This window comes from Polyodon spathula, chromosome 17 (genome assembly GCF_017654505.1).
Source record: "Polyodon spathula isolate WHYD16114869_AA chromosome 17, ASM1765450v1, whole genome shotgun sequence".
In the NCBI taxonomy this organism is placed as follows: Eukaryota; Metazoa; Chordata; class Actinopteri; order Acipenseriformes; family Polyodontidae; genus Polyodon; species Polyodon spathula.
The window spans coordinates 6,120,655-6,145,163 of NC_054550.1; the positions used below are offsets into that span (position 1 = coordinate 6,120,655).

General features: G+C 37.2%; 2 protein-coding genes across 5 annotated transcripts in view; both read left to right on the forward strand.

Moving 5' to 3' along the window:
- The window catches only part of LOC121329792 (DENN domain-containing protein 5A), a 44,911-nt gene extending 26,548 nt beyond the window's left edge, over positions 1-18,363 (forward strand). For 2 of the 4 annotated variants that reach the window (XM_041275599.1, XM_041275601.1), the window contains 17 exons: positions 832-1,053; positions 1,340-1,574; positions 3,269-3,419; positions 4,332-4,425; positions 6,075-6,206; positions 6,901-7,053; positions 7,217-7,304; positions 7,659-7,743; positions 9,563-9,691; positions 10,164-10,285; positions 10,547-10,692; positions 10,970-11,088; positions 11,513-11,694; positions 12,485-12,567; positions 12,934-13,057; positions 14,435-14,603; positions 16,148-18,363. In XM_041275599.1, the coding sequence (XP_041131533.1) occupies positions 832-1,053; positions 1,340-1,574; positions 3,269-3,419; positions 4,332-4,425; positions 6,075-6,206; positions 6,901-7,053; positions 7,217-7,304; positions 7,659-7,743; positions 9,563-9,691; positions 10,164-10,285; positions 10,547-10,692; positions 10,970-11,088; positions 11,513-11,694; positions 12,485-12,567; positions 12,934-13,057; positions 14,435-14,603; positions 16,148-16,331 (2,418 nt within the window). In that variant the 3' untranslated portion in view covers positions 16,332-18,363. Of the gene's footprint in view, positions 1-831; positions 1,054-1,339; positions 1,575-3,268; positions 3,420-4,331; positions 4,426-4,845; positions 4,954-6,074; positions 6,207-6,900; positions 7,054-7,216; positions 7,305-7,658; positions 7,744-9,562; positions 9,692-10,163; positions 10,286-10,546; positions 10,693-10,969; positions 11,089-11,512; positions 11,695-12,484; positions 12,568-12,933; positions 13,058-14,434; positions 14,604-16,147 lie in introns of all 4 variants that reach the window. The other 2 variants (XM_041275602.1, XM_041275603.1) reach the window with 2 other exon arrangements.
- A 1,634-nt stretch (positions 18,364-19,997) lies between these two features.
- LOC121330214 (SIN3-HDAC complex-associated factor-like) lies at positions 19,998-24,178 on the forward strand. The gene is made up of 6 exons (XM_041276557.1): positions 19,998-20,074; positions 21,385-21,562; positions 22,288-22,387; positions 22,734-22,851; positions 23,054-23,204; positions 23,712-24,178. The coding sequence occupies exons 2-6, from the start codon at positions 21,435-21,437 to the stop codon at positions 23,860-23,862; spliced, it is 648 nt and encodes a 215-aa protein (XP_041132491.1). The 5' UTR covers positions 19,998-20,074; positions 21,385-21,434; the 3' UTR covers positions 23,863-24,178.
- Positions 24,179-24,509: the final 331 nt, after the last annotated feature.

Sequence of the window (24,509 nt, forward strand, 5' to 3'; positions counted from 1 at the left end):
CACTACTTAGGTCTCTACTTCAAATGTAACAAAGAGAGTAGAATGAGATGGCATAAATGGCAGCTTAGTAAACATACATTTTAGAATAGAAGGTAGGAAGCTCTTTTTTACACAGAGCGTTATAAATGCATGGAATAGCCTTCCGTTAAAGTAGTTTGGATTTGGAGATGGCCGGATTGCCTTCCCATTCTCATTCTTCACTGACTCCTGAGTGATAAATCATCGATGCTTGGAACACGTGCATTTATTTTGTAATCGTTTCTCTCAACAAGTACAATGAAATTGAGAATCAATGATGGCGCTTAGGGTAATTACAGCCCAGTTTGCCTTTTGATCCGATGAAAGCATGGCACACACAAAGTTGTAAATAAATGCAGTTACTCACCCACTTTTTGTAATTGTATTGCTTGCGCTTCAGAATGAACTGCTTTTGCTTGAATTCTGGGTCTGTTTGTCACCTGTGCCTGACAGGGCTTACATAAACATCAGCTGTACCACTGTAAAGTTTCCTTGTATTACTAATCTGATAATGTATTTACCAATTATGTAATAAGTGACCTTGCATTCCATTTAGGAATTTAGGAAAAAAATAAGTATTGTGGCAACTATAAAGCATTTGTTCTTTGCGAATCTTACAACCTAAGTCATTGCCCTGTAGAAACACCCATTTCTGACTATGAAGTTGCTGTAAACGTGGCAGTGTGCTCCATTAAGTGCATACATTTCCAGCACGCAAGCCCTGCTTTTCTGCTGTCTTGTTCTGGAAGTGTAACTCTGGAGTGTATGAGACGGGTCCTGTTTGAGGGAGCTCACAAGGCTTTGTCTGCCCAGCTCGAGCTGCGGGACGAGGAGGAGGCGAGCAGCAACAAGGACCTGAAAGTGCAGTGTGACGAGGAGGAGCTCCGGGCGCACCAGCTCAACATCCAGCTGCGAGAGGTCTTTGCCAACCGATTCACTCAGATGTTTGCGGATTACGAGGTGTTTGTGATCCAGTCCAGTCAGGACAAGGAGTCCTGGTTCAGCAACAGGGAGCAGATGCAAAACTTCGATAAAGTACGTTTTCTATATATATATATATATATATATATATATATATATATATATATATATATATATATATCAATACATTTCAAGTTAAAACTCTGAATAATTCTACAACAGGGATTATTATAATTATTTGTAATATCAGGGCTGGTGTTGGTGTGTCTGCTTGGGTTAATTGATCCTTTTTATTTAATTTTGTAAGTTCTGATTTGAAAGTTGTGCTTTGGAAATGCTGTGGATGACTCTACCCATGCTCTTCTGTGTCCTTGACCTTTAACCTTGCTTTCTCTCCTAGGCCTCCTTCCTGTCTGATCAGCCTGAGCCGTACCTGCCTTTCCTCTCCAGGTTCCTCGAGACGCAGATGTTTGCTTCCTTTGTCGACATGAAAATCATGGGCCATGATGACGAAGATAAGGACCCCATAATGAGGGTCTTTGACTCGAGAGTGGATAAGGTCCGCATGCTGAACGTCCGGACTCCGACGCTGAGGACCTCAATGTACCAGAAATGCACAGCGATAGATGAATCCGGTAAAGAGGTCTTTGGAGTGCTGGAAATGCTTTTAAAGGCCTTGGCATTGCCTATTTGAGTGTTTTTTTACTTCTTATTTGAGTACAGAAAATTTGGGAAAGCACTCTTTATACTGCCACTGTTTACTTCCTATATTTCCAGTGGTGCCTTTTTGTGACGCATGAGCAGCTATTTTCTGTACATGTTTGCATGATTCTGAGAATAGGAAGTAAAAGGCAACTGAACGATGTACTGTATGTTGGAATGAACACCACAGTAAATAAACTGATACTCATTGTTTTATTTGTTACATTTGACTAGAAATAAGTTTCTAGCCCAAATTGAGTTGCCTGTTTCGGTCAAAATTGATCATTAAAAAAAAAAATAATAATAATATTAATAATGTATTACAATTTTACTGCCTTTTCTCTTTATTTTTTGTAATTGTGTACACTCAGTTTCAAAACAAAGTACATTATCAAGTTGTGTTGTTGCCCAAACCTAAATTAATACAAATTCACAATTTAAACATTTTTCAGTTGCATATATTGAGACTGTGTGTACCACAGGGGGTTAATCAAATTAGACACCGTGGGTCTGATTCTGAAGGGAATGTGCAGGCAACATGCAAGCCCTAAGTAACCCACAGGATACTGTATCCTGTTATAAGAAGCCCTTGTACATGTATTTCAAAAGAATTGTTGCTGTTTTGTGAGTGATTCACCATTGTATCCCATTGCTGTTTTCAGATGTGCTTCTTAAAAAGAGGTTTGAGAATATTGATCTGATAGCCCCCCTTACGCTATTCTATTGGATTTGAGAACTATAAGGCTCACCTTATTAATTATATATTTTATTTTAATCTGCTTTATATACCTGGGTGGTTGTTTTTTATTTGTGCTAAGCTGACGTGCATTTTATCAACAGATTTCAAAGTAGTCCCATGTAGAGGATTTAAATGATTTAAAAGTAAAGACTGTCTGAATTCACCTGGAATGCAAGTTAACAGAGAGTAATACAACAAAAATTATTAAAATACATAGTCCATTCTATTTATTACTGCTTTTCCCATTGGTTTCCATACCACATGCAGCCTTAACCTGTAATGGGTATAATCAAAGAAAGGAACAAGGTGTTAGAGTGGGTTTTCCATAATATTAATCTGTGAGGAACTCTTAATTACATTATAAATGGATAGAGGACTGTAGTTGATTTTGCTTCCTGGGATCATCATGCTGTCTGGATGATTAAATGTAATCATTTCAGATTTTCCAGATAATTTGATGATGCACAAGGCAGCACAGAGCAATGTTTCAACCCGATAATTGAAAGAACGCACACTGTAAATGCAGTATATCAATGCTTTAAATGGTGCAGATGGACAGTTTATCCGTAGGGAGTCGAGCTAAGAATGCACTGCAGGCATGCAGAATACTAACTGTCCAATCCTTGAAGATGCTTCTCATCATCATTTTAGATATAATTTTGAATAGATCAGTCATTCTTTAGGTTTAGATGAAATATACTTGCATACTTAAGAGTACTATATTTTTAGTACTCTTATGAGAGAAAATGCATCTTTTTTATTTTATTTTTTTTAAGAATTACTAACAGGGTGATGTGTCCTGCATGAGTGTGAAACATTTTGAAGAAAATATAATTTTCTGGTTGTGAATTTGTGACGACTAAAATTATTGGGTTATTTGCTTAACAGAAAAAGCCATAGAAATGAGGCTGGCAAAGATTGATCACACTGCGCTGCATCCACATCTGCTAGACATGAAGATTGGGCAGGGGAGATACGAACATGGATTCTTCCCTAAACTGCAGTCCGATGTACTGTCTGCAGGACCGACCAGCAACAAGTAAGTCAGAGGGATCTGCAAGAGAGAAAACTTGAGAGAAGAGTATGTGTTCTGTAATGCCACTGATGGCATTTTAGAGGATCACTGGAATGCACAGTAGTCTCCAAGAAAACGTTATATGGAGGTTCCTGTTTATATTATTAGCCACAGTGACCCTACAAGGCATTTGTTCTAATCTATTTTGTATCCTTGGTTTTTTTTGTCTGGATCCCACGATAGAGCAGAGTTTGAATCCCTTACCCTGTTCCCTTCCTGTCTCACACTTCAGCAGTTTGACTGTAAATGCAATAAGTGGAACCAAAACTTTAATAGATAATAATTAATAAAACAAAGCATTGCCTTTAAGACAGATATTAAGTGCTCCGGCACCTGTGTAGATAAAAAGACACTGCTTGCTTATCGGACAATAGACATCCTGTTTGTAATACAGTTATCTATTGAGGCTATCGAGGTTCGCATTACATTAAATTGTTTGCAGATGGGACTAGCTGGTGCAGCCACTTTTTTATTTGTCTTTTTTCAAACCGTGGCCCGTGCTCTACTTACTTTAAGTAATGTTTTTTTTTTTTTTTTTGTGGAATGATTTTATTAACATTCTTTTATTTATAATGGTAACAGAAGTATAATAAAAATATACTGTACATCTAACCTGCTGTAAAACAGTCGATTTAACCAAATTGGCTCTTAAAAACAGTACTTAACAAAACATTCCTTAAAACAGTCCTGAATGTTTAGTACGAAGGGCACATCGTTTCATAAAAACACATCAGGTGATTAAAATGGAAACCAAATGTCTGTTGTCTGGCTTATACTGTACTTTGCATTGCTGTTATAGTTTTTGGTGTCTGCAACATTCTGGCTTGCTCCTGCAGTATAATAATGCAGGGATGTGTTTCTCTTTATGCGTGTCAGATGGGCAAAGAGAAGCGCTCCTGCGCAGTGGAGGAGGAGGGACAGACAGAAGCAGCATGCTGAACACCTGTACCTGGACAATGATCAGAGAGAGGTAGGCACAGCAGCGGCTGCCAATGCAGCACCTAATCCAACATCTTGTCAGCATTCTGTACAGATTAGAGAGGCTCTGTTCACTGTGCCGGTCACGCCTAGCTGGTTTATAAACGCCTGTTTTACATCTCTTCAAATAGTCTACGGACCAGTAGTTTTGCAATCCCCTGTATGACAGTAAAATGAATGCCGCATTTCAACACTAAATCCTGAACCCACCACTTACAAAAACAGCTTCTTTTTTTCCTTTGCGTCTTAATTCTACTTTCAGTCTGAACAGCCCTGTCAGTTATTTCGCTTGTTGGATTGCTTGCTTGCTTTCTGCTTCTTGTTGTGCTTACAGTCTTTGCATGTGCTATGTTATGCTTTTTTTCTTTTCCATTACATTGTTTTTTTTACTCATCTCTCCTTGAAACCTCAGCATGAGGATAGCATCATCTCAGAGCCGCCATTGCTGTTGCATTTAGAATGGGACTGGCATGAGCATCCTCTCAGGCCGTCGGTAAAATCTGTGTCACAGTCTGATCTGGTACGTCCCGGGGAACAACATGTACGGTTGTCCGATCAAGGTCAATAGTGCATGCTCTTGTATTGTGTGGGGCTCTTTCTACTGTGTGGATTTAATGCCTTGCAAAAGGGCATTAAGCATTGATACTGTAGAGCTGCACCAGAGCAAAATGTAATGTATTAAAATACATTTAAGATGATTTTTTTTTTAGATTATTGTTATCAACATTGCTTTTCACAGTGAATACCACTAAACTTATACCACTTTCCATGAAAGATCCACTCCACACAGAAGACTTGCACACTGGTCTTGGGTATTCCTTTGACTGTATTGTTATTTGGTTATGGGTAAAATTTCTATTTTACCCTGAATGGGTAAAATAGAAATAGATATTATTGCAGTTCAGATGTACCATTGTGGCTGCTGCTTACCTGAGATGCTGTCACGACACAGCCCTCAATCCATTCCTGTGGAGCCTCTGTTGATTTAAAGACAGCAGGGGTTGTGCTCTAATTTAGTATTGGAAAGGCAAGGGGAGTGGATCACACATCACCCATAGTGTGAACCACTGAAGTCTGAATGCATTAAATTGATCTCGCTTGTTGATTTGTACAGGAAGTGTTACCACTAGAGAGATCTTGTTCACAGGGTAAATGACAAGCATTCAAACACTGACAGTCTCTTGCATTTTAATCTACTGTAAATATTCAAAGAAGGGATATCAAATAACATTTTTAATACTTTGTAACATGGCATATATAAATCACTGCATAAAGCTATTGTCCTTTTAACATAGTACCTGTAGTCCAATTGCAACCCTCTCATAAGCACATTTCCTGTTTTTGCCTATTAAACAAAATGAGACATGTGTTTTTAAAGGACACAGAGCTAACGAAATACCAGTGAATCCTAAATATGTCCCATCACTTCGTAATTATGAATGTCAAAAGAAACTTAATGAATTCAGTGACTTTAAATATTTGCCTTTGGTTACATTAAGTTTATTTTAGGATTTATTTTTGGATTTCTGTATTTCGATTGTCGAATTGTATTTTTTTTGTTGCAAAATATCAGTCCTACACCACATTCTCTGTGTACTTTACGTACCCTGGTAATGCTCAAATTGTGAACTGTAATTGCAGAAGTACATTCAAGAAGCAAGAAACCTGGGAACTACAATTCGCCAACCGAAGCTGTCCAACCTCTCCCCCTCTGTGATTGCTCAGACCAACTGGAAGTTTGTGGAAGGGTTGCTGAAGGAGTGCAGAAACAAGGTATTTAATCTCTCAAACTGTGCTGCATGTATTGGGTTGACTCCTTTGTGTTGGTAAACGTGACCTTTATACAGTGGGGTTTAGATCAATTAGCATTACACTGCCCCCAGCATGGTGCTATGGACACCATGTGGAATTTGCTGTATAATATAGCTCTGTAGAGCATATAAGCAGATTCCCACAAAAGCTATTTTTTTGTGTGTGTTTTGCAGTATTGTCTTCTTAACATCAAATACAGTGGATCACTAAAGTTGACTTCCCTAAAGGGATAGCTTACAGTTAAAAGTGTTAAACAATTGAATCAACAGCCCATATATATATATATATATATATATATATATATATATATATATATATATATATATATATATATATATATATATAACAACTCTATGTTGGTAGAAACATTTGTTTAAAAAAACAACATAATTAGTCAGTGCAAATCACGTTTCGATGTGTTAGTACAGAACTCTCAAAAAATACTCCCACCAAAGGTTTCTGTCGAATTGTTGTTAATCATTAATATCATGTCTTGAGAGCCTTTTTATGAGGGTGGTTCCAAGACAGAGGTAACACAAGAATCTGTTAATGAATTCCAATAGCAAGGTTCTCGAAACAGGAAGGAGTGAGCTGACCCAAAGCTTGATGGATGAGTTGCAATGCAGTGTTTTCAGACAGCTCTTCTCTCTTGCAGACAAAGAGGATGCTGGTTGAGAAAATGGGTCGGGAGGCAGTGGAGCTGGGGCACGGGGAGGTCAATATCACAGGGGTGGAGGAGAACACACTCATAGCCAGCCTGTGTGATCTGCTGGAGAGGATATGGAGCCATGGGCTGCAGGTCAAACAGGTAAGAATCAAACACATTGCCTTTGGCCATGAGGTGTGCTGCTGCGGTGGGTTCAAGAAACACTAACAGCTTTTTATCTAAAACTTTTTATTTTATTCATGGGAACAAACGTTCGTAGAATCTTGGTGGTGTATATATATTTTCATTTCTTTGTATCTCCTAGGGTAAATCTGCTTTGTGGTCCCACATGTTGCATTATCAAGAAAGCAAAGAGAAAAAAGAAGCCACTTCATTGGGCTTGTGTACCTCAGGTATGGATGTGACCATTAAAATAAAGCACAACCCTGTAATCTCCTTTCATTGCTACACATGTTACTGGTCTGCATTCATGTATCACTTAAAAGGATCAAGCATGGCACAGCCTTATATAGTTCTTTCTTTGAACAGCTACACTAGCAAGAACAAAGCAAATTATTCATCAATGTGTTTTCTATTGAAATACACCGAAGGTGTGAGCATTTGGGTTAAATAGGTACCAGCTGGACATGTGGAGAGGAGAGAGTAGCGAAACTCACACCAAACACATTGGAGTCGGCCTCCCTCCGCAGCCTGGGCAACGTTTGGCACAAAGCTTCATTGTGTTTTTTTTTTTTGCTGTCCTTTAGGCCTCATTTATAACCCTGAGAGGAGGAAATCCGACACTGGGCTTGTAATGCCACCGCTCAAGGTCTCGCTCATAAAGGATATGAGGTGGGTGATGGTTAGATCTCTCCTGACTGGAGGTTTTGAAAAGATGCTCCTGAGTGTTCTTTAATATTCCCAGCTGATTTTAAAGCACACAGAAACCTTTTAAGAATGTGATTTAACCTGAATTAGGCAGAATAATTACCACTGAAAAAAAAAGAATATTTGGTTCTTTGAAGTTACTAGCTATTGACCCAAACAGAGTGTCAGAGGATCTATAGATTATTAAACCCATTATTCTGCTGCTGGAGGAACTGTAACAGGCTAGCTGTATACTGCCATCGTGTGGTCAGTGTTAAAAGAGGCATTCAGAATGTTTATAACCAATTTTTAGAGCAGTAAATGCAGGTGGCGGCTTGAGTCATAAATCTCCTAACAGTGCTGCAACAATAATACAAAGAAAATGCCCTTTCTACCAAACAACAAAGGAAATCATGTTTGACCTTCCCTTTAGGGTAAACATTTACATGTTCTTCATAAATATTAATACAATCACTTTGCAGATGCTGCCGTACTGAATAAAAAAAGACTTAAATGAAATATTAACGTAGAACATTTTAAAAGGGATGTAGCTTTACCCACATTCCAGGACTCTGTGATGCGGTAGTTCATTAACATTATTACTCGTACTTTAGTCTTCCATCTCTTGCCGTTAGATTTTTCCTGCTCCGTAAATGATTGTCTCTGTGAAAAATTACATACTGAAGAATTTCATTCAAGGCCTCTTGGGTATTGTTATGTTGTGAGTTGCTAGTTTCAGAATATTAAAGGGTGTTTTTCTCTTTGGTGAAAATGACCTTTTGGAGTAAAATTCTACCCCTACAGTATATAGGGTTAAGGTTTAGAATGGCTAAGGAATTTTGGTAACTAGAATAGAACAAATACAAAATAATTACAGCAGAAAAATAAAAAAAACGATTATGAACAGCATTGAGAATCAGCAGGGTGGATGTTTGAATTGACATATAGGATTAAGAAGGAAAAAAACCCTCATGTGACTGCGTTATTTCCAGCCTCATTAACACGAGCCCTGCAGGATTCAGTAATCAATGCCTTTAAGTGCTCGTCTCAGCAAGGATTCAGCTGCACTAGAGCACCTGCTTGAATGCCTGCTTATTCACAGTATAGTCGCGATCATGTTGTGCTGAGAGATATAGAAATAAGATCACTTTAAAATGAAATTTGCTTAGGTTAAAGTGCTTTGCCTCTGCTGTTCTGCTTTCCAATTGTTTTACACACTTTACAGTTGTTGTTTGTTTCAGTATGTAAGATATGAAATGTTACTGCTTTTCAACCAACTACGGAATAAGATGTAAACAAGAGGCTTCTCAGTGGACTCATAACGTATAAAAGAAATAATAATAATGAATGGATTATTTCATTTACTAATACAGTTGTGACAGTGTAAGTCTAGGTAGTAAAATGCCAACCCAGTAGCACTTTTAAACTTGTTATAAGGTGAAACGCAAGTAGCACGGTCTTGTAACTATAGCGTTATAAGGGGGAGCCTCTAACTATAATAGAAAACCTTCTACATGTCTTGTTAAACTGATCCTTTAGCCTCTTTTTATTAATAAGATGTACATTTCCACAGATTGGTTCAGATAACGGTGGTGAGAGCGAGATGCCCTTGCCACACCTGTTCAGCGGCTCCCACAGCGCTGCTTTGCCTGGTGTCCTCTTTCAGTGACCTAGATTTCAGGATGAATGCCCCCCACCCACTTGGCAGAATTCCCTGAGCCCAGCTAGAGATGACAGAACTGGGATGATATTGTATTAAGCGGACTGATGGATTACCTTACTGTCTGAATATTTTCCCTCCCAGGCACGTCCAGAATATCAGTGAGATCAAAACTGACGTTGGCAAAGCCAGGGCCTGGGTCCGGCTCTCCATGGAGAAGAAGCTGCTGTCCAGACACCTCAAACAGCTCCTCTCTGACCACGAGCTGACAAGGTGAGGAACTTGGGGCGGTCTTGGCCTAAGGGCCTACTATGATTATTAGTATATATTTTTTTTATTTTGTGATGCATAGTTATAGCTTAATAAAGTTTGGCAGCACTGGAGACTGAAGACACCCCTCTTTTTTTGTGATCAATTTTTTATTAGAAAATGAGAAATACAATACAGTAATTCAAAACAACAAAACATTCCCATTTGATGTGTTCATTGAACTGGGTCACAGCTGACGAGGTGAATTAGACAGGAAGATACTCCTGAGATACATTTGTTTTAGGACATTTTAGCATATTATATCTTGTAACATTACCATGAATGTCTTAAAGGTAACTTATTGAAGCCAGCCATGAAGAGTCTTAGTGCTGTAATATCATAATTTCTTAGCAACTGTTTTCAATATTGCTGAATAAAAGGTTCCTATATACTGTGTTGTGTTTCTTTACATTTCTTTGCGTTTCTCTTGTTTCAGGAAGCTCTACAAACGCTATGCCTTCCTGCGCTGTGATGATGAGAAAGAGCAGTTCTTGTACCACCTCCTGTCGTTCAACGCGGTGGACTACTTCTGTTTCACCAATGTCTTCACAACAGTCTGTGAGTGATCTCAACCAGGCAGCTTTGAGCAAATTCATGATTCGATTTGATTCGTCATTAATGATGATGAGTGAGTCAGATCAAAATAAAAAGTGTGTCTTGCATATTGAATTTATATTTTCCTAAAATGCCATTAAACGTTAATAGAACTGGGCCCAACGGGTTATAGAGTTTGTATCGAAAGTGAGACAAAGATTACATGGTGTGTTCTGTTATTTTCAGTGAACTACTTCTGCCAACCATGCTGTCTTTTCTCCACAGTGATCCCATACCATGTGCTAATTATTCCCAGCAAGAAGCTGGGAGGCTCCATGTTTACAGCCAACCCCTGGATCTGTATCTCCGGAGAGCTTTCTGAGACGGGAGTCCTGCAGATCCCCAAAAACAACCTGGAGATGACCTTTGAGGTTAGTCCGAGTCACAATGCTTTATTGATAAATGCCACAGAACTCAGCTTTGGTGAGAACTGTGCAAAATCTGATGCCGTGGGAAGTGGGTTTTTTGTCTCAGTTCAGATGACTCAGGAATGAATGCATTTAAATGATTGTAGAGCAAATTCTGTTTTTTTAAATGTGAATTTACAGCTACATCAATATAAAAGACAATATGAAACTGCACATCATTAATTACAACATTTTTGTACTCCGTGTAATGTCGTCTTTTATTAAATGCTTTTGTTTTTAGTGCCAAAACCTTGGGAAACTGACAACAATACAGATTGGACATGATAACTCAGGAATCTATGCTAAGTGGCTGGTAGAATGGGTCGTGGTCAGAAATGAAATAACAGGACACGCATACAAGTGAGTATTGCTACGTGATGGCACAGTAGTTTTAATATAAAATAATAAAAACGTGATTACAATATTTTTAAACATAATTTCATATAGCACGATAACGTTAACCTCCTTGTGCTCCGTCTTTCGGGTGAGATGTTGTTGTAAGTGACTCTGCAGCTGATGCATAGTTCACACACCCTACTCTCGGTAAATTGCCTTTGATAAAGGCATCTGCTAAATAAACTAATAATAATAATAATAATAATAATAATAATAATAATAATAATGTGTCCTTTCTCATAAGCACACTACAGTGTTTATGAGTCATGCAGGATGGATCATGCAATTGATAGCTTGCTGGCTTGATTCCTGGTCGCGCTAAGTTGTAGATCTTGGCTGGGGCTCCACAAGGAGAATGCGGCTCTGACATCCCCTTGTGTGTTTTCAGGTTTCCGTGTGGGAGGTGGCTTGGGAAGGGAGTGGACGATGGAAGTCTGGAGAGAATCCTGGTGGGAGAGCTCGTAACCCCCGGCACGGAGAGTGATGAGCGGTTGTGCCGGACACCACCCCTGCAGCAGTCCCCCAGCATGATCAGGAGATTCGTTACTATATCACCAAACAGCAAACCAAGTAAGCAGCAATCCATCTCAACCGAACACTGCATGCAAATCGACACTTTACACCTATTTGCAGTGATAAGGTGATCTCATGCAATTGCTTTTTTTTTTTTTTTCGTGTGAACTCACATGCCACAGTTGTACATTCCACCAGTGTTCTCGTGAAATACACAAGGCAACTTTTCTGGGCAGATCTGCAAAAAAATGTTAGGCATCTAAGCAATTTTCACAGTGCGCAAAGTTTAAGAAACAAAATCAACAAATTACTGGAGCAGCACGGGGAGAATGACTGGAAATGCTACCTACTGCAAGTAGTTTCCAAAAGTTGCTTGCATGTTACCTTGAATAGATAAGGTTATTTAATCAGAAATTATAGTTGAGTTCATATTTATTTTTATTTATGTTCCATTCAAATTATTATAGATTGTTACTTTTTTTTTTAACAAAGGCATAAAATGTATATGTACTGACTGTGAATGAATTATGTCAATTATTTGTGTAAAATGTGGAGTTATGTGGCATTTGTCCAATACAAAGAGCTGATAAAACTAAGTAAACAACTAAGTTCAAGACTACATTTTTCCAACATCGTCATGTGGGATCCTATTTGGAATGGGTATTACTGATATAACAATTAGGATTTCCATGGGTACAAATTGGAAAACAAAGGTTGAAGCATTCATTAAAGTGTAGGATTACCTTTTTTATCAACCTGAAGATGTATCTTTTGAATTAGGAATTAACACTGTTAACTAAATAACAACTAAGCACACTGTTTTGAGGATGGTTCTCTCCTGTTGCAGAGTTAAATACAGGGCAGATCCAGGAGTGTGTGGGTGAAGCGATCAATGGGATTGTCAAGCATTTCCACAAACCTGAGAAAGAGGTGAGTTACACAAACCTAGTGAAGCAGCAACACATCACACTCGGAAACAAAATGAAATAGAGATTTGCTACCATAGCAAAGTGAGATTCAACACATTATCTTCACATTTAAAACATATTGAAGGGAATAACTTAAAATCAGTAAATCTGCACACTCTTAGAAAAAATAAGCAACAATTAGTTAATCTGTACATTAGCTAGTTGATTCCAGATAGTAGAATATGTTGTTTAATAACTAATGGCACAATCACAGCATTTTTTCTTCTGGATTTTAATACTTAGAACTGGGTGTTTTATGTTGGCTCTTTGGATGGAACTGAACATGCTGTGTATTCTCCTGTGTACACGTGTGTTTTATTTCTCACAGAGGGGCAGCCTAACACTGCTGCTGTGTGGGGAGTGTGGTCTGGTCTCAGCCTTGGAGCAGGTGTTTCAGCATGGGTTCAAGTCTCCTCGGCTCTTCAAAAACGTCTTTATTTGGGATTTATTAGGTAAATGATTCACAGAATCAAATAAAAAAATAATAATAAAGTACATGTGGCCTAGAAGGTCACAAATATGTACACTTCTATGCAAAGGTCTTAGACATGTTGCATTTATCTACTCTGATGCATTATGAGCAATTTACTCAAAGCCTCCACTAGTGTTTTCTACTATTGTAACAACCTTGACTTGCATAAATCAAAACATTGAGTGAAACAGCTCACACCACTTGATTTTCAAGGTGTGGTATCCGAAGCATAATCAACAAGTACAGAGAAACATCATCTGTAATTGACAAACCCAGGACTGGAAGACCCAAAAAGCTGTCTAACAAGGATGAGCAATACTTGAAGATAATATCCTTAAGGAATATAAAGAAGACAAGCGTTGAATTGACAACAGAACTGGCAGAAGGCACAGGTGTCATTGTCAATCCATCAACAGCCCAAAGCACCTTTAACCATTGTTCCATAGTCCAATTTCTGTGTTCTTGTGCACATTTTAGCCTTTTAGTCTTGCTCCCCTTTCTTAACAACAACTGCAACACATTCTTTAAGTCCTAATTTCAAGAGTGACCTTCGTACTGTTGATTTGATGGACAACGACACCTGTGCCTTCTGCCATGTTGTCAATTCAACGCTTGTCTTCTTTCTATTCATTAAGGATATTATCTTCAAGTATTGCTCATCCTTGTTAGACAACTTGTTGGGTCTTCCAGTCCTGGGTTTGTCAATTACAGATGATGTTTCTCTGTACTTGTTGATTATGCTTTGGATACCACACCTTGAAAATTGAGTGATATGAGCTGTTTCACTCAATGTTTTTCCTTCTTTATACAAGTCAAGGTTGTTACAATACTAGAAAACATTAGTGGAGGCTTTGAGTAAATTGCTCATAATGCATCAGAGTAGAAAAATGCAACATGTCTAAGATTTTTGCACAGCAATGTACATTTCAGGTCTTTTTAGAATATTTAGGTATTCTTCATGAATAATGAAATGGCTCTTCTGCATCACGCTGGCTAAGTACTATTTTTTACATGTCATTAATTTTCAAAGATAGCAGGAAAGGGATTTATCCTCTGTGCTCTATTCGTACTCTGCAATATACAGTAGTGTGCAAGTGTATACAGAACAAATCAAAACTACAGAAGCAATGGGGTGTTCAAATATATTTGCACACTACTAAATATATTGAGCAGTTGTAACTAATGCAATAACACTTCCAGGCAACATGCAACCAACGTACCCTCCGTCATTCATGGTGGTAGCCTTAGAGTCTCATTTCCCATAATTTGGTGCTTCTAAGTTTCAGAAAAAATGGCCATGTGAGTTTACTGAATTTTTGACTTCGATTTACTTTTCTTTTTTTTTTTTATTTTACAGAAAAAGCACAGGTATATTTTGAGAGTCTTGATCAGCAGGAAATGAACCAAGATGAGAACTGGCAGACGAGAGCAAGAAACTTCTGTCGATTCATGGGTGCCATTAACAGAACCCCAAGGAGCATTGGGAAGGATGGCAAGTTTCAGCTGTTGGTGTGCCTAGGAGCCAGGTGAGTCCATCAGTCGCCCAGAATGTGGTCAAGTCAGTGGATGTATATAATACAAAGAGGACCACCTCTAATACTGTAAATACACAAATTCACTTTTTAGTGATCAGCCACGATTTAGATAATTTGAATAGACCACTACTCCAATACTGTATTAATTATAAGGCATAAATAAATTGCTTAGGTTTAAAAAAATATTTAAATTATTGGAAAGAAAATTACTTAAACTAGCTAGATGCCTTTGTCTTTTAGCTGCAATTCCTGTGCTCCATAAGAGGAAAACAATGCCACAGGCACAGTTCTGGTTGTTGGGTTTGTTATGTCCTTTATAATTGTGTTTGGCTGTTTTCTGATACAAACACATGAATGGGGTTTTGCTGACTCCCAGCAAGGGTCACATGTTCGAGATTTAGTAAATCTGCAAATCATTTTTTGCATCCTTGTAGGGATATTGTCGATATATGCACCATAGAGATGTGCATGGAGTGAAATACCTACATAAATTAACAGTTCATGAATGATAATTATCCTCTTTTCATTTTGATCCACCAGCTTTTAGCAACACTGAGGCATAGAGGACTGTTGTTTTTCAGCTCTGAAATCAGATCTGTTTAAAAAAAGAATAATTAACTAGTAGTGCAGCTGATGATTGGCCAGCTGTGTGTATCACTTATCAGTATTTAATCATTATGAAGCCACATCCTCTTTTATAACTGGTACAACATGCGACTTCCTGTTATTCCCAAAAAACATTGTTTGTTTTGTAGCAAGTGTTCCATAAACATATTTCAGCACCTATCTGTCACAGTTTGCTAGTCAACAGGTATTCCTGCAGTCGTCTTGTCTTTGTTGTAAGCTGTGCTGCCTTTTATTCACATGCTTGGACATGTCATGAAGGGGCCTCTTGCAGGCTGGAAAGAATACGACGTTGGTTATTATTCGTTTATTATGACTGCTGAAAACCTCATCTGCCACTGCACACCTGCCACTTCAAAAATCATTGCATTAACATGCCTTTTATATATGAGCTGTAAACAGGCGCCTTTGAAGTTTCTGCAGCAGAACTTTCAGAGCAAGACAAAACAATCACAGTCTTGCAGAAAATGACAAAACAATCACAGTCTTGCAGAAAATGACAAACAGTTTTGAATGCTTCTTACACCCTGCACGGGATATATAGCCACTAGTGACAAAGATATAGTGGGGGTGCTTGTATGTACGTGTGTGTGTGTGTGTGTGTGTAAGTACATGCTGTATGTATGAACATTTTTACATGCTAATATCTGTAGAACCAACATTCTTTAGAAACGGAGTTCTTGAATTGAGTACTAGAATGTAGATACCTGCTTTTGCATGAGTTCTGTCCTCATGATCGCTTTATACTCAGATGATACTTTACATTGACCTTTGTTACAATGTATCCCTACTTTTCATCACATTTTCCAACACCTCTTCAATGTTATTAATATTCTTGCCAGGAGATATGTGCGTTTCTTGCCTCCCTTATCTTTTCCTCCCCAGCTGTTAATTACTTGTCTCTTACTCAGGGATCACCTGTTGCACCACTGGATTGCACTTCTCGCTGACTGCCCAATCACTGCACAGATGTATGAGGACATGGCTCTGATAAAAGACCACACTCTTGTGAACTCCCTTATCAGGGTGCTACAAACATTGCAGGAGTTTAACATCACTTTGGAGTCTTCTCTGGTCAAAGGGATATGTATCTAGGGGGGCGTGGCTACACCAAGCATGTCAACCAGTGCGAACCATGGGGAATCCTTCAAATAGAGTTACATTTTTTTTGTCATGCAAGAGAGACTTCAACGAAGGACTTTTTCTTAAAGCTACGTTATTTTTTGCCACATATAAAGTGCAATGAGCCTTTTAAAATGCATGTTTGTCTTGAAACATGCCAAGCTGTTATAAGCTTTTTATTTTGTGCTCTTTTATGTTTACCAGTAGCTTCTGTTTTTGTGAATTGATGATAACAGCTGTGTTGAAACGCAATGTTAATATATGTTAAAAAAAGAACAGTATTATTTTGATATGTTTGACCAGGTGCACTAATGTTGAAACTACGTTCCAAGTTTAACAGTCGCAGTCAGAAAGCTGAGCTCTAAGCAAACCAGTTAGAAGTATACTTTATAAGTACTAATGATGAGGGGATAGGATTTTAAATTTATACAAATAAAAATTGAAAAATAGTTTTATATACCTTCCAATATAAATGCACGGATCTAATGAGTTTTCAAAATAATTTCAGTGACCATCGTATCTTATTAAAATTTCTTATTTTCTTTAAAATATATTCATCAAAAAAACTAGATTGAAATCGTTGTAAAGTGTTTTCTTCGCTTTGGTCACAATTTGCATGGTATAATTTAATAAGGGAAAAACAATGTGTTTGTGGGAACCCCTTGGTGTAAAAGTACACTGTTATTTTTGTAATATGTTTACTGTACAGATACCTAACCCATTCATTTTTCTTCTGAAATGACTATTTTCTGATTCATACACAATACAAAAAGCATTCAAAAGAGGATTTGGTTCAACTTTTTTTTTTTAAATGAGTTGTTTTTGGTGAGTTTTCTGTTCACTTCACAGTTCTCAAGCTCATCCAAATTTCTGTTTGTATTCCATGTTTCCGAACTTTTGAATTGTGACATATTTCACCGACTTTCCCAGTATTTTAGGTCTAGGCCTTAAATCTGATTGCTGCTTGTTGCCATTTTGCAGACCACACTCATGGAGATATGTAATATAAAATGATGAATAGATGATAGCCTTCAAAAAGTGTTTATATTCTTTAAAAAAAAATGTACTTACATAATTTATGTCCTGTAAATATTTGAGTTAGAGCAGAAGGCAACCTCTGTGACTGTGTTTCATGTGGCTGCGTTTGTCAATACATTTATAAAGAGACATGCAGGATTATTATTCAAACCTGAGCCTTTTGCTTCCCATTCTAGTACTTTAAATGCTGGGATATGATGCCCTGGCAAATTATTAAGCTATGTATTCAGTATGGGCCCATTCTCACTTGGATTAAATGCCATTTATGCGCTGGAAGAAGACCTTACATGCCCATATATGGAATTGTATTTACAATATGGGCATGTAATCCCTGCTTCTAGCGTGTAAACCAAGCCAGAATAGACCCCTATGTGAATATCTACATTATATATACTGTCAAGGTGCTGAAGGAAAACTCCATCAAAACTATGCCCCCTATAGGATTGTCACTGTCTGTGCTATGCAATACAGTTTAAAGACAAACTTGTTTTTTTTTATGTTAGAAATAAATGCTTGGATAATGCTGCTATTCCATCTGCCTTCAAATGGCAGATATTGTACCAGCTTAAACGATAAGCCAACTGGAGCATTTCTTATTGTTATGTTATTTTTGTATGTATGTCTTTCGCCTAATGAAGCTATGTCCTGTACTGTAATATATGACGTGGTTTATTGTGTACAGTGTATAAAATGTAATACAATTTTAAAAAACAAACAAAAAATGGATGATAATGTCTGTATGTAAAACTGTATTGTATATTTTTACATGATGAACTTGCTCTAGACGTGCTGTAGATTGCAACTAACAATGTTACCTGGGGAGTGGTTTTATAGAAGGAGATATTTTTTATCTTTTAGCTACTCTGGGTTCTGTCAATATTATTAATGAACTGTAACTCTGTGCTATAGAGATGGTCTTCAGTAGTTACACATGTACTTTACACTTTCCTTATAAATAAACGGTAAACATTTCCTAACATGACTGCGTCATCTAATTTCTCTCATTTTAAAACTGTTGATCATAGTTTAGTAGTTACATTCATTTAATACTTTTTCGACACAAATCAAACTTACAGCCCTGCCATTGCAGCCAATAGTGTGTGTGTGTGTGTGTGTGTATATATATATATATATATATATATATATATATATATATATATATATATATATATATATATATATGGCAGCATGACTTTAGGGTATGATAGTTAACTATATTCCTATACTGAATATCCCAGATAATATACTATGATGGCTATATAAGTGTATTTACATAAAAGGTTATGCAACATTTATTATTAACAATGTCACTTTGTCACAGCTTGTGTCCAGGGTATATGAACTTGTCCCTGCAGTGCGTGTTACCTGGTCAGTTACACAGTACCTCACTAATGGTTTTGTTTATTTGTGTATTGTTTTATGTAGGCATTTGTGGGGTCTTGGAATACGCTGAAGGACGATTCAAATACGGAACTGATTATAGTTGCTGGCTTAACTTATTGCACACTACCTTTAAAGCAATAAACCCCCTGACTCCTTGACATTTCTGGATATGCAAAACTATAATAACAGCCGATTAAATGACTGTTCCTCCCTTTTGTATTAACTTTCAGTGAAATCTCTGACCTCAATACAAATTCCTGTGCGTATTTCATTTAATAGCGTTTAAGAGTTTGAATTGTTACCAACGCTTTCAGCACCTACCTGAATTTGGGATACTGTCAGTGAATAACTGAAACATTGCCTTCACAGTAGCAAATTCAATATGCAAATCTGTGAAGACAACGAACAAAAGACTGCGAGGACAATTACTTGGCCAATTTACTGTGAAACTGGTGACACAACAGCGCACACGGTCATTGCGCTCCTTCAGGCTTTCAATTTACAGCAAGTTATTAAATAGATTTTTTTGTAATACTTTTATTTTTTATCCATGACCCCTCCCCCCCAAAAAAAGAACGTTTACATAAAAGTTGTAATCGACAGCCGAACTTGAAAAAAAAACAAAAAAAAAACTCACACCATTACATTAACAGTAAATGCGCTCTTTCTTCTCATGCCTCTTCCAATAACCCAAGTTGTGAATGAAACGGCAAACACGCGCGTACACAAAGAGCTTGGACTTCATTGGGAGGAGTTTTAAGTAGATGATGTAAATAGTTCAGCATACAAACCATCAATCGCACAGACCGTGGTATTACCGTAAGTATAACCAACATGCTACAAGCATCAGTAGCAGACACCACTGTGAAACCCCTATACTTTAATAACCGTGTATAATAAGCCATGTTATTGTGTTACCAATACCAATTCGCGCCATTTCAGCTCCATTGTGTCCAACAATAGATTTTTTTTTTATGTTCCAAGCCTTTATTGCCCACCCTCTTGTGGGAAGTGTAGTTTACCGTTAGGTTAACACTGTTTCCAAACGCTTGAGGGGGTTTGTACAAATTAACTACAGTTCCCAAAATGCCACATTCTTAAATTCCGGCCCTCTCGCTCTCGGATTGGCTAAATTTGTTATTAAACCTATACGTTATGCTCCATATATGGCGTTGCTATGTTGTTACGTTATTGGTAATGTTTTTATGTAATGATATGCTAATATGCAACAGTCGTAGTAAGACATGCGCAGTTACCTTATTAAGAAAACAGCGAGGATTGAAAGTTTTTGTTTGGTAAGTCCTGTAATGTTATTTGATGCACAGGTATTATTTGAACTTTATAAGGGAAAGCTGGTCTGTCTGTTTTTTTTTTGTCATTTGAAAGACGTATCTGATGGGTGTCTGTTCTAAAGTATTGGATTGTGTTTGCACGGTGATCGTGCAACAATGGGAGAGCGTGGAAGCGTGGCGTGCTAGTATCAAAAAACTAAATTGTGGCGATTCAACTGTTTCGCGCTTTATAAAAACTGAATGCCTAAAAAAAGGCGGTGGTTTTTGCCAGTTTCTTTCTTTTTTTTTTGTTTTTTTTTGAATTTGTATGTGTTTGCCAACGTAACCAGCGAGCTGTTTGAAACATCAATGTTCGGTGTCTGAATTAGATGCTGTGGGTTGACGCTCTTTATGAAAAGCACCTTCCCACTTTTTAGCTTCTTAACTCTCGCGTCTTGGTTACGATTCCAAGTTAGAATTGAAGAGGCATTAGTTACTGATTGGCTTTTCTAATTATTATAAGTTTTTTTTTCTTAAACACCTATGCACCCATCGAACTCGCATGATGGCGTCACACGGAGCTAGAGTATGGATACAAATATTTATACAGATTCGTATTCAAATGCGTACATGTTGGTGCTCTTTCTGTATGTACACTGTCTGTATTTCGTGTAAACAGACTGTACCAAGGCAGGGAATATTATGGAAAATCCCGCAAATGTTATTAATGTTTGTATGTTTTAAGTTTCAGTTTCAATTTGCTGTTTTTACATATGTTTTAATGTTACATGCACATTCACACTACCAGTACTGCAATATCCAATTTTAAAGTACTTCTTAAACAAACATAAAATGGAATATAAACATATATATTTTTTTCTCATAGTATTTTTTAAACAGATGTTTTTTAAATAAGACTAAATGCATCGTACGACGAATGTCTGCAGTAGAAATTAGGTTATGTTGTGTCTGGCGTGGGTGCATTTTATTGAAATATAGGTCAGTTGTATTTAGTGCCCCATCCTGCGTTTCCGGTCAGAAACTATAGCTCCCTCATTTAAAACTAATTGTTCGTATACTGCGAGTACGCAGTTAAAGTAAAGCAAAATTAATAGCCGTCGTTTTACTTCGTTTGTATGCTGTGCCCGCCCCCTTTTATTAAATGCCGCGGAAAAATAAAATATCCAGCTAGCCTAGCCGAGCACTTGTGCTAGCCCTCTCTTTGTAATACTGTTTCAACTTTACCACATTGTTTATTTTTTGTTGTTTTTTTTTTTTTCACACTCGGTGAACGATTAATCGCAGGCTGCTATGTTTCTTGGTTATTTCTATAGTATCGCATTTGTCTTGATCTCTGCACCCATCAGCACCATCGACAAGGGAGATGTTTGGTTTTCATAAATCGAAGATATATCGCAGCCACGAAGGCTGCTGCATCTGCAAGACCAAGTCTTCCAGCTCCCGATTCACAGACAGCGGAAGATATGAGGAAACCTTCAGACTCTGTTTTGGGTCAGTTAAACATGCAACACTGTGTTGTTGTTGACGCCTTGTGACGATCTTCCTGTCATTTTGACGTGATTTAACCAGCTACTGTTTATTTCCTAAAACGTGCTTTATAAAATAGTTAATTAATAACTGTATATATAGTGTGTGTGTGTGATATATATATATATATATATATATATATATATATATATATATATATATATATATATATATATATGTGTGTGTGTGTGTTTGTGTTTGTGTGTTTATGTGTTTGTGTGTTTACTTCGATTGATTTCAAAGGCAGCCAAGTTGAGAATATTCACAATAACAATGATTTTAAAGATAAGCATTGTGCATATTTTGTAATAGTCCATGGCCACTATAGATGATATCCTACCAGTTACATATTTAAACAGTTGTATGGTTATTTTATTCTATTTTAGGGATTCGGTTATTGTATGTAGACCAAATAATATTCTATCAAGACAGCTTTTGCATTTCCAAACAGTCTGTCCAGTAGTGACAGGAGCATGGTGAACGCTTAAGGTCACTGGTATAATAACGCTTGCAAAAATTGGCCCAATTTTATATTTAAACATCTATTGTCTTTTGGGAAACATGCTTATACGTTTCATTGAAGATCATGGTCCAACTTTTTGCTTTTACAGAACTAAAATAACTTCCTCTTGCAAGCAGCAGAGTAGGCTTTATTACTTTGTGTGTCTAAATAAAGCCTTGCTTATTAGGTTGTTGGAGGACCGGACTGGGGATATCTGCAATGCCTGTGTTCTGTTGGTAAAAAGATGGAAAAAGCTGCCCCTTGAGTCTAAAAAGAACTGGAACCACGTAAGTACTGATACCCTTAAGTGGGACTCCTACATGTTGTATGATTAGGTCCTGCCTATTTTATTAACTGATTAGGCTGTTCATTTACCACATGAGCAACCTTCTATGGAGCAGTTTCGGTATTGACTTTGTTACAATGCCATGATTGCTAGTAAATGTGGTGTGCAGTTTAGTTTCTCTCTCTGTATAACTCATTGCTGCTAACAAGTTAAATGGTGTTCTAAACTCATTTAATACTTGGTGCTAGTTTGTTTGGGATGATGGTCTGATAACTGTTGTATACTGAAATATTAACCAATTTTATTTATTTATTTATTGTTGCTGTTGTCTGTTTGGTCTTCCTCAGGTAGTGGATGCGCGAGCGGGACCAGGCTTCAAACTAACAAAACCCAAAAAGATGAAAAGTTGTGACGGCAAAAAGATGAAAAGCAAGCTCAAGAAACTCCACAAGTTGAAAAGGCAAAGTAAGTAAACGCAAGCATGGTCATACGTGTGGAGAAGCCTTCTCACACAGGACTGTATATTGAGAATGGAGTCTTAGGAGCTCATTAGGGAAAGTTGTTGAAATTTGTTTGGGTTTTTTTGTACTGTGTACAAAACCAGTAAGTTTGACTGGGTTTCTTAGCAATATGTGCCTTATTGGATCGGCTGCTTTTTTTTTTCCAGACTCTGATGCTCACAGCACAGCATCCAGTGCCTCTCCCTCACAGTCTCCCAGCTACAGCAACCACTCTGATGAGGGTTCAGATATCGAAGCTAAGCGCAGGCATTCCTCTGCTTCAGGATTTTCTTTCATAGACCTCACATACTGGAAAAGGTAAAAAGAAGAGCAAATAAACCTAGACTTTTTAAAAGCAAAGGTTAATTTGTGTATAAAAGTATTTTCAACATGCAAACCTACATTCTGTATATATGATTTATTGGTATGTTTGCTTGTAACTTTGTTGTGGAGCCCAACATTTTTGCCCTGAATTTTAAAAAGTAAGCTTTATACAACCGAGAGCTATAGAAAGTAATGCTTATGTAACAGTGCATAAGAGATTCTTTTTCATACTTGGTTTGGTTTGCATGCATTTCTTCTACAAGTGGGTGTGACACAAACCAGTCATTTTTCCCATTTAAACTCTACAATTACTAGATGCGGTTCTTCATTATCCTGCACTGCGCATATTTAGTGATTAAAAAGGCAGTAAAATACATTTTTAAAATAAAAATTAAAAAAAAAAAAACTTTTTTTAAAACATAATAACACCTAAAGTGTATCTGTTTACGTTGAATTGAAATATTTCCCAAAGGTGAACACAATTGGTTTGTTCTCCTGCAGACAAAAGGTGTGCTGTGGCATTATTTACAAAGGTCGTTTTGGGGAAGTCATGATCGACCCTCGGCTTTTCAAGCCATGCTGCAGCGCGAAGAAGTCAGAGTCCCTCTCGCAGCCAGACGCATCTCCACAGGACCTGAAAGAAGACTGGTAATTGAGATCAGGCGCTGCTAGCCATTCTCGGCACCCTCCTGGGTGTGCCTTTAGTGTTGTCTCCAGTGGCAGACTCACGTTTTTTATACTTTTTTTTTTTTTTTTAATGAATTCTTGTAATTTTCATAAACTGTAATTAGAACTTAATGTAAATGACTAAAGCCAGATGAATTGTTCAACGTTATTTTCATTTTGAAAATAAATTTAGCTTTTCTTTTTTTTTTTTTTTTAAATAAAAATAAAATGTAGTTTAAACTATGGGCATTAGTAAAATATTTATGGGATCAAGAGCTTTATTATACTGGCCTCAAAGACAAAGTACTTGTGTGTGTGTGTGTGTATATATATATATATATATATATATATATATATATATATATATATATATATATATATATATATATATTAGGATTTTTAAAGACTGTAAATAGCGTTTTTTATTATTAACATGAGCGCCATTTGTAAATACAGTATTTAGATTTTTGTTTGTCAGCATTGACTGCCTCTGTTTTTTTTTTTTTTTTTGTCTACTCTAAATACAATGTAGACAAAATTGTTTAATTATATCCTGACATACATAATACAGCACAGACGCTCAGCTCAGTGTACCAGTTCAGATATCGGGAGTGGAACCCATTTCTTTTTCAG

Bases quoted from the DNA above. Each gene is read 5' to 3' on its own strand.
- LOC121330214 (XM_041276557.1), top strand. From the start codon at position 21,435: ATGTTTGGTTTTCATAAATCGAAGATATATCGCAGCCACGAAGGCTGC. The intron at 21,563-22,287 runs GTCAGTTAAACA...CTTGCTTATTAG, and splicing joins ACCTTCAGACTCTGTTTTGG to GTTGTTGGAGGACCGGACTG. The intron at 22,388-22,733 runs GTAAGTACTGAT...GGTCTTCCTCAG, and splicing joins CTAAAAAGAACTGGAACCAC to GTAGTGGATGCGCGAGCGGG.